Source organism: Aptenodytes forsteri, unplaced genomic scaffold (assembly GCF_000699145.1).
Source record: "Aptenodytes forsteri isolate BGI_AS27 unplaced genomic scaffold, ASM69914v1 Scaffold87, whole genome shotgun sequence".
NCBI lineage: Eukaryota > Metazoa > Chordata > Aves > Sphenisciformes > Spheniscidae > Aptenodytes > Aptenodytes forsteri.
In genome coordinates this window covers 1,953,289-1,963,224 of record NW_008796041.1, presented here as the reverse complement: position 1 = coordinate 1,963,224, position 9,936 = coordinate 1,953,289, and the positions used below count along the sequence as shown (strand labels likewise).

At 47.2% G+C, this 9,936-nt stretch overlaps 1 protein-coding gene across 1 annotated transcript in view; it reads left to right on the top strand.

Moving 5' to 3' along the window:
- Window positions 1-9,933, top strand: part of FRMD4A (FERM domain containing 4A) — a 39,006-nt gene extending 29,073 nt beyond the window's left edge. Inside the window, exons 10-11 of the mRNA XM_019473713.1 lie at window positions 2,201-2,297; window positions 6,203-9,933. Coding sequence (XP_019329258.1) covers window positions 2,201-2,297; window positions 6,203-6,305 — 200 coding nt within the window. The 3' untranslated portion in view covers window positions 6,306-9,933. The remainder of the gene's footprint in view (window positions 1-2,200; window positions 2,298-6,202) is intronic.
- The last annotated feature ends 3 nt before the right edge of the window (window positions 9,934-9,936 follow it).

Sequence of the window (9,936 nt, the reverse complement as noted above, 5' to 3'; positions counted from 1 at the left end):
GGGTGTCACTCAGTAATCACAGCGAGGGGAGCGATGAAGCAAGCGGGGGCTCAGCATAAACTAGGAGAATGCATGTCCTCAGTGAAATACCAAAAGCATGAGAAAGGTTAAGTGGGGAGCATCCCAGCCCCTCCGCCCCCTGCGAAAATGTTTGTGCGATGACATCTTTGTGCACTGCTGAGACTTGGTTTTCCCATGCAGCTCCAGTAGCTGTGCTGATAGTGTCCTGAAATTCAGAGCACTTAAGTTTGTGCTGTGTTACGCCTCTCCGTCATCTACAGAGCTTTGCACTCCTCTGTGCTGTTAATATTAAATGGTAAGAAAACAGTCAAATTCATTAAACTGAGGAGGCCTCTATGTGTTATGAAATAGTCCAAGGTTAAATATTTACTGGCCATCAGTCACTGCTGGACAAGCCAGTTTGGATAGATCAAGGACTTATTAAAACCTGAATCCAGCCCTGCGTGGACAGGATTGCTGGTTAATCAGTTTGCGCCGTGCCCATCCCCACCCTTCCACATGCCTCAGGCTTGGCATGGGAGACACCATTGCTCCGGCCTCACTTGCCACAGGTCCTCGCAGCCTCCCTGAGCAGACCAGTGCATTGTCCACCCATGCTGGTTGTTGGCCTTCTGACATCCCAGCATCGCGCCTGGTCCATGGTGACCGCCATGCTGACACCACTGGGGCTTTGTATTCACTGCTGACTCCAGCACGGAGTCAGAGAGGCGATTTGACACCAGGCTCCTCGTGGGCCACCGACAGCTGCCAGAGAAGAGGCTGATTTATATGCGATGCCAACACTCGCAGGAGGCCCAGTTGTGGACCAAGACACAATTGAGTAGCTGCTAGAACCATCCTGTGTCTCCATATGAAAAAATCTGTCTTCCCTCCTTTGATTAAGCAGCATTTCTGTTCCACCCAGCAACACAAAATGCTTGAACACTGGAAAGCTTTGCCTTGCTTAGCTTTGGAAACCATACGAGTCCAGTTAGGTAATCCAGAAAGGAAAATGGTGGAATTGGGGGGAAAGCACATAAAAACTGCTGGCAATCAGTCCGTTCCCCCGCCCAGCTGGGTCTTTACATCTATATGTGATTATCTGGGCAGCACAGTGGCAGGCGTGCTCAGTAATCACAGCTTGTCGTGACCAGTTGGCAGCGTAGAGTGGTTTTGCGTTCAGAGTCAGCTACCAATTACAGCTGTGGGAGGATACTGACCTCAGGGGCTGTCGGCTCCAAGGAGCAGATTAAAATTTGTTTTTCTCTGGAAGTGTCATTTGGCAGCAGCTAAAGAATTTAACAGCACAGAAGGGGATGCCAGGTAGAAACATCCATCATTTTAGCTGATTAGCCCTAGCTGATAGGTCTGTTGGACTTCACGCTGTCCTTCAAAGAGGCTCATACTTCTAGGCATATATTAAATTCGGAGGGTCAACTCTTGAGGAGGAGGAAAAGATCAGTCAGGTGGATTTCTTAGCTAGACTCTCACCGGTGAAACTCCCCCAAGAACCACTGCCAATGGTACATTTTTAGTTCAGCTTGCTTCTGTCTTCATTCAAGTAAGATAAGCTTTCCTCTGGTCCCATAGTAGTAGGGTCATCAAAGCCTGATTTCAGTTTATTACAGATACACAGTGAAAGGTAGTTGCAGCTTTTGAAATCTTCAGAGCTGACTTCCTCCTTTGCACCTGAAGCAGTGTACTTGTCCAGACTCTCGCCAGTGCTGGCTCTGGCTCCCAGGGACGCAGAGCATCTCCCACCACCCCTGGAAGCAGGAGGCTGAGCCTGATGGGCTGGGCTCCTCCAGTTCAGGTCCCGTGGAGATGCGCAGCCAGGCCGTGCCAGTCCAGCAGCAAAACCAATTAGCTTTCATGATGGGAGAGGTGCAGTGTTTCCCAGGCAGGGCTCGGGAGAGCCCGGGTTGTTGTATTCAGCTGGAGGCTGAAACAAAGCATTCCTGCAGAGCTGAGGACAGATCTGGCCCGTGACACGCAGCAGCGTCAGCACCAGGCTGTCTGCTCCCGTACTGCGTTAGGGCACAGCCATCCAGGAACAGGATGAGGTCTGACTCCCAGGCTCCGTTTACTCACTTGCAGGACATGTTTCTGCTGGTCTGACGAGCTGATGCTTCTGAACCACCCTGACCCTTGCACCCTCACCTCACCGGTTATTTTTCTCCACCCTTTGGTTGTTTTTCAGCTGCCTTACCTCACAGCCAGAGGAGTTCAACACCATCGAGTGAACTAGCAGCCACGCCGCCGGGCAGTCCCCACCACATTATCACATGGCAGACTGGGTGAGTGTCTGTGGGATTGGGTTAGAGAATTCACCTCACTCAGTGCCAGTGAGAAAAACCTCCCCGCACACAAGCAAAGGAAGAGCACAGGTACGGGGAACATCTTCCAGGTGCTCAATAGCCTACGCCATTTCCAGCCTCCCACCCATGCTCTCATAGCAGTGGAGCTCTAGTTTAGGCTGACCAAGACATGGCAGTGCCATCCGCACCCAGCAGCACTGCTCCAAGCAGGGCCAGATCCACAGGGAAAGAAGCCTTGCAGGTTCTTCCTGCTTGGACAGTCTCCTTCTTCCAATTTTCCGTATGTCGAAATAGCTGATCTTTGTTTTAGCAACTATCACGCTGGCTGTCTAGACCGAGATCTTTGTTGTAAAGGCAAGGTTAGGTGCCTACCATATTTGTATCTGCAACAACCACATTTTTCTGCTAGTTTTTCCCTAGCAATGTGTCTTAATGACTATTAAATGCATCTTTTTTCAGCTACCACTAACTTAACATGCTTCGCCAAAGCATGAGTGAGCCATTACATGCAGGTACCCATTACTCGTGTAAATACAGTAATTGGGTTTTTTGGCACCTCTTTGTGAGGCAGGGAGTTCCAGGAGTAAACAAAAAGCCTTTTGCAAGCTCCCATGGGTATTCTCTAGCAATCTCTTGTAATTCTGACCTGCCACATGAAATAAAGATCATGTCCAGATCCCGTCTAACTCAGCACGTTCCAGATTTTTGCATCTAAATTGAGTTTGGTGACATCAGCTAGAAAGTTTCAGACTACAGTCCTCAAAATACCATAGGCTGTAGAGTAGGAAAACAGATATGACCCCCTGAGTTGTGAATTGGGACCAGTAATTTTGCAAACATTTCACTGTGCAGCCACTGGAAAATCTCATGCTCTTTAATTTCCTCTGGTCACCTATGACCAAGTTTGACCTCTGGTTTTACTCCAGCACTGCTCGTGACTGCACTTTAAAATGGGGATGAGGAGAACCGTAACCACAACCCCCTTAGGCCTACCTTGGATTTCAAATTCACACATTTGACATCCAGCCTCACATGGTCTTTGCATGTGCTTCCAGCTTTAGAACAGGAGAATTTTCCTGATCCCGTTTCACAAAAAGTCAAGGGATCACAAGATAGGCAAAATGGCAGCTATCTTTACTGTACACTGAGATTTCCACTATTAAGGGTTTGAGTCTAGACTCAAATCTTAGTCTCAGTCTCCATCCCAATCCTAATTCCTCTAAATATCTCCACGATGATCAGAAGTAAAACAGCTGAGAAATCTGTTTGGCAAATCCCAACTTTTCTTATTTTTCCATTCAAGAAAACTCCTCCACCCTGTCTCTCATAGCAAAAATGCATCAAGCCAAATTCTGAGCTGGTGAAAGTGAAGTTATCTAGATTTATAGCTTAGGCCCTGCACCAACAACCAGCGCAAAAAGAACCGGAGACAAATCAGCACTTATTTCATGCCTGAGCATAACATCCGAGGCTATGTATAAATACAGTAGGAGCAGATAAAGTTTGCCGTTAGATGCACAACACCAACTCCCCCACTACAGGAGCAGGCTGTGCCCTCCCAGCACGACTCAAAAGATCGACAGTTCTCCCCAACATGTTTTTGTGTCACTAACTTTTTCTAAAGATGATTCATCAACTTGTTTCCCCACTGGATTAATAAGCTCGTAACAATGTCTCTGTCACTTCTTTTCTTTAACATTTCCTCTCTCCTCTTTCCTCCTTTTTTGCTCTCCTTTGTTCAGAGAAGCAACAGACAACTCACCCACTATGGATGAGTCTCAGTCTCCAACCCACCAAAGTACTGATGAATAGAGGTATAGTAAGGGAACGTTTTGTTCTTTCATCCTTCTGCCTTATAGTCCATGAACACAGTGCGAGTAACTGGCATCCCGCTGTCCCTGAGGAGCGGCCCTTTAAATTGTGTGCCTGTTTGTTTGGCAACAAGGCTTCCTTCAGCTCCTGGAAGAACAACTCGAAAGCATCTCAAAGCCTCTGTGCCTTTTCAGCAAGTTTGCGGCTGTGGCGCTTTCCCCTGTGAAAGAGGACTTCGGGCCAGCCCGCTCTGCGTTCGTACAGAGGTTGAATGGGCACAGAGAGCAGGCGGTAGTGACAAATTTGTGGCTGGGGACATTTCAAAGCAGCATGGGCAAAGTGCTGCGGGGAGAGTCTGGGAGCAGTATGGCAGGGAGACAAGCTCAGGTAAATGGGGGCCTCAGGGGACCTGGACTGAGCTCCCAGCAGTGGTCCAGCCATGGCACCGAGCACCCCTTTCTCCTCCTTCCCTACCGCAGAGCAGAGCTGTGAAGCAGAGGCTGTTAGCAGCAGCAAGGTTTTATGGAACAAGGAGCAACCCTGGCCCTGTTCCTGTGGGAAGACAGAGGGGGAAGGGTGGAGGGAACAAAAACACCCTCGGAGTATTTATATTTTAATTAAACTGCGTCGCTGTCTGACACTCTCATTTGAATCTACAACCATTCACAGCTGGCATCTGTCAAGTATTTCAAGCCCAGCTTTCTAGAGATAACCCATAAACCTCCGTACTCCAGCACAGAGCTGGGAAACAAAAGGCTCTTTAATATGCAGACAGTGATGCCCTTGCTCAGGTTCCTCCCAGACGTGGTCCCAGGGAAACCAGGTGGAAAACAGGACAGAGGATGCAGGAGCTGCCAGACTGCATCAGATGTGAGATCAGTCCTGCGAGGCGGAGCTGAGGAAGGAGTGAGAATCCCACAGTAAACAGATAGAAAATGTATCTCCCACTTTTGGCCTCAAAACAATCTCTAGTTTGGAAGTTGGTTAAAATCAAAGTGTGAGGGAGAGACATCAATTCTGAATATTATATATCTATGCAGATACAGCAGTCACTTTTCAAAATATCAACAAGATTTTGACCCCAGTGGTTTCCTCTGGCAAGGAGCTCCACAGACTAAGCCAGGAGCCGACCCTGATCGGAGCTTTAAGATAAATAGCAAAGAAAATTCCCATAAATTGCTCTGTGCAAGCAGACAAAAAGCCATGCAGCAAAAGAAGCAGTAGCTTGTCAAGAGAGGTGCCACAAGATGAGGACTAGGCTACCTATGACAAAACACGGTCCTTCCCACGTTGGACCTGGCACCCTCTCACTAGTCGCTTCCTAGCTCATCCCTGGAAAGCCGCCTAACTCTGGGATTGCCAGGTGATGCACGAGCCTCTGCCCAGAGAAGTGCTACAGGAAAGCACCACCACCCTCCTCCTTCCATGCTCCCGCTAGATGCTACAGTCTATGGCCAGGAGGGCTGCTCTGCAGACTTGCTCCCTGGAGAGCATCCCACTAAAAATCCTTTACCCCATCTTACTACCAGGCAGGAAAGCAAGACAGAGCCCTTTAGGCAAGGCAGAGCACTGCTGCTGTACCCCCGGAGGGAAGAGGCCGCATACAGAGAAAGCAGAGGCAGGTGTGGTACCATGGGTGGTGGGATGGACCCAGCTGGTGGGGTGGGCCACAAGCTCTCGCCCTCCAGCAGCCGCTCTGCTCTCTTGTAGCGCATCCCCTTCACGAAGCCCCTGCCACTGGCCAGCAGCGGGCTGAAAACACAGCAGCTCTGCCTGTTGCCATTCAGGCATCATCCAAAACTCTGGAGAGGCTGCCGGAGCTCGGCTTTCTCCTGCCTCCTCGCACCAGGCGGGTTGCTGGGGGGGGGAATGGGACTGCTGGGCAAGAGCAAACTGGGTCAAGGCAGGGCCCTGCATGCTGAGCCCACCCCAAACATCAGTTCTGGGGGTACCCGCAGAGTGCGAATGTGAATATCCTGCGTTCCTCCCCACCCATAATACAATGTTTTATGCCCATGGCTGAACTTCCCAGGAGCCCTCGTTGTCCTAACGAAGTTTCCTTTCTCCTGCAGGGGCTACAACGATAGCTGTTTCCTGGACTCTCCCCTCTATCCAGAATTAGCAGATGTCCAGTGGTATGGGCAGGAAAAAGCCAAGCCTGGGACTCTAGTGTGAACCCCTGACCTCAAGATAATCACATCAATGCCATTCTGAGATCACCTCACTGCCTCTCATTTGCCTTACCCAGATGCACTGTCACCCAGCACCAGCTTCAACTCTAAGCACTTTTCTCATGATGCAATTCAAGATGACATTTACAGAACACTGGCCCCGAGACATCCACCGCGACAGCGACGGACCGCAGCGCATCCCATTGCCAGGCTGGTGCACGTCCCTCCCACGGCCTGCAGGGCAGCGGGTGCAGATGAGCAGCCATCTTAATAGTCAGTTGGCAATTTAAAAATTGATTTTCCTTTGAAACGATGGGAGCCTTTCAAGGCTTACATCAAATCTTACTGTTCTGTGGCATGTAACAGCAGTAAGATTTCCATGACCTGCGATCTGAAGCCAACAGAGCATTAGTATAAAGGGGGGGGAGGGGCAAAACAGGACGGAGGCTGAGAATTGGATATCATAGTCCTGAAAGCGCATCTGTTATGAAACAGTAAAATCCCGTCACTTCAAAGATGTGTCAGAGTCTCGCAATCAGATCTGCACTGCCAAAGATCGCCACACCAACGTCGGCAGGATGAGTTTGCTCAGCAAGTCCTTGTGACAAGAACATCTCCCTCATTTAACTCGATGGCAGACATGACCACCTCCTGTAAAACGGCATTTCCTTCTTCGCTTTGAGCCCACCTACATGCAAGTAAAATAACCCGATGTGCTGAAGACACACTGGAGGTCTGGGCTGGTATCACAGCATCGCTGTCTACACGCTACTATTAAACTGGACAAACGAGGTTTACAAAGGCATTATCTAAAGCAGAGGCAAGTACTGCTACTCACAGCATCTCTGTGGCTGGCACAGGTTGCACACCAATACGTAGAGAGGTCGGGGTTGTGATGGTTTGTTTTTTTTAATACTCTGATGAAGATAAAAATTGCCAAAAAACCTTTCTACAAACAGACACAGCAAATAAGTTCTAATCTATTTCTGCACAAAGCGTTAACGTGAAATCAAAGGGAAAGCACATCGCAATCTAATTGACAAGGTAAAGCTGCATTAACATATCTGTTCCACTCATCTTCCCTTCGTTAGCACCAGTGTAGCAAAGGGCTCGTCACCCGGCGTACTGCTGTGTGGGAGAACCGGTCTGTCGGGAAACGGAAAGGCTCGGCGGCGGGGTTCAACAACCAGCAGACTAGGCAAATTTTCCCATTGCAAGAAGCGACCGCAAGAAAGAGAAGCAACTAAATTAGGTGTTGGACACAAGCGAGAGCTGCCTACTGATACCAAAAGGAATCGTACGAGAGCGTCACGGAAGGAGCTGCAAGTTTACACATACTTTTGAGCAATGCTTTATACATGTCAAGCCATGGAACTTTAAAAGGCCTCAAAGACACTTTTGTAACGAACAAGTGCACAATCTAGGTGGATGCTGAAGCTGGCACGTCTAGCCTTCATTGCGGTGCTATGCTGTTTTTATTGCCACTAGATGGGGGGAGGCACCCGGCCTTCCCCCGTTTGTGCGTGCAAACGATGATTTCCTATGGGAAAGGCATTAAAAGAAACGGCTGGAGGGGGTTACTTTGTGAAAAGCAGAAACTGAAGTTAGCTTTAGTTTAAGGAAAAAAGAAAAAAAAAAAAAAGTGCGAGTGTGTGTGCGTGTGTGTGTTCCAAGAATAACAATAGCGTCTACCAGACAAAGTAGGGCGAAACGTTGAAAATTAAACACCACGACTTGGGGGGCTGCCACACCTTTTGGTATTAAGATTGCTGGAAAACTGCATTCCAGGCTTTAAAAGAGAATGGGTTCTCCGTAATTAGGCTTGGAAAGATGATGGGGTTTCTAAAGAGTAATGCAAGCGGCTCGTGTGAATACCTTTCTGCAAGACATACTAGAAACATTTGCTTTGGTTCTCTGCGCTTGCCCGCTGTGCTGCTGCCTCGCATCACTGGTAAGGCAGGGGAGGCGGCCCTGCCGAGGCGAGGACAGCGGTGGGCAGCAAAGGCTGCTATTTGTCCAGGGAAATCCACGGCAGAGCCAGGAAGGAAACTCTTTCATGTTCACACATAAAGCATAAATGAATTATCCCTCTGGAAAAGAAAAAAACAAAAAACAACCAAAAAAGCATACTTTTTTGTACTGGCAAGGGGTTTTTAAAGCTAGCCATGCAAGCCTCCTGCTTCTGGACCTCCGCGAAGAATCACCGCAGGAGTACCCCCCCTTTGACAGCAATTGAAGCCTCGTAACCAGTTGCTGGAAGAACAGACAGCGGTGAGATTGCACCCTCTGTCTGGACGTGCAAAATGCTGTTTTCACCATCTCTCTGTGCTTTGGGGTCTTTAACATGGGAATTATTTCAAGCTCCTAATTGGATTTTTAGCTGGATAAGAGATAGTACCAATTAGTGACATTTACTGATAAGATTCAGTAGCTAAAGTGAAAGGATTAAATAAGGACCAAATTAAGCAGCAGCAAGTAATTTAGCCCACAGATTTTAGGGGCTCTGAGCAACTGTCTGTTTTCTTTTTAATTTCCCTGGTAAGTGGTTTTGGGTTGTTGGGTTTTTTTTTCTGTGTACCTTCTTTTAATTAAAAAGAATTCAACAACAGCGGCACTATGAGGCCTCTGGGCACTGCAGGAAGAAACACTAATTCCTCCAAGACCAGATCTGCAGTTTTGCAGCAAAGGTTAAAAGGTGGCAGCCCTGAAATTAGGGGAAAAAAAAATAAATGGTTAGCCTGAATTGCAAACAGGCTCGAGTAGAGAAAAAGCTTTCTAGAAACGGATTGAGTTTTGCTTTGTGTTCTGCTTTTCTGTTTTGCAATCAAGGCACACGTGAGCAGCCAGTCTGGTAGTAAAGACAGATTAAGTAAAACAGGTTTTACTGTTTAGCTCAATTCAATTAAACACAAATGTACATAAAATGTTAATCTCATGAGATTAACATATTTAAGTATAACACGGAGGGGTATATACATAGCTATTATATACAAGCACTTGACTACCAACTTAACCCCTCCTTTACTTTTTTATTTTCCAAGGCTCCATCTGACATAAAGCCACAGTTGCGTTCTTAGTCTCCATGGCGGACGCTCCCTCTGTTTAGCCGGGAGCCGGGTGTACGGTCTACGCACCGGGCCGCGCTGGGAGGCAGGGTTTATTTTTAAATGATATTATATGCAATCGAGTGTTGAAAATGTTGAAACAGTCCAATTTGTTTTCACTCTGTATTAGTTTTAGTTTCAGGCGTAGCCGATTCCCATTCAGGTGCTATCAGATGACCAGTTACTGCTTAGTTAACTAGATGTAAAGTTTTACATATATATTAATGTCAATAGTTTTATTACAAGTTGTGTAAAATGAACTCTCTAGTTTAAAAAAAGAAAAAAAAAAAAGGAAGAAAAAAATTAGGTCTCTCCTGAAATCGACTTTAGAGCATGGAAAATGATTTTACTGGATTCTGTTCAACTGTAATCAAGGAAAAAAATATGTATGTTGTAGAAAAAGTTGCAGAATTAAAAAAGATCTGCTTTTAATTTATTCTTTTTGTATTAAGAATTTGTATAGTTACCTTTACATTTTGCAAAACGGTGTTGTCAACACTTCCTTATTAAAGCATTTTCAAAATGAAACCT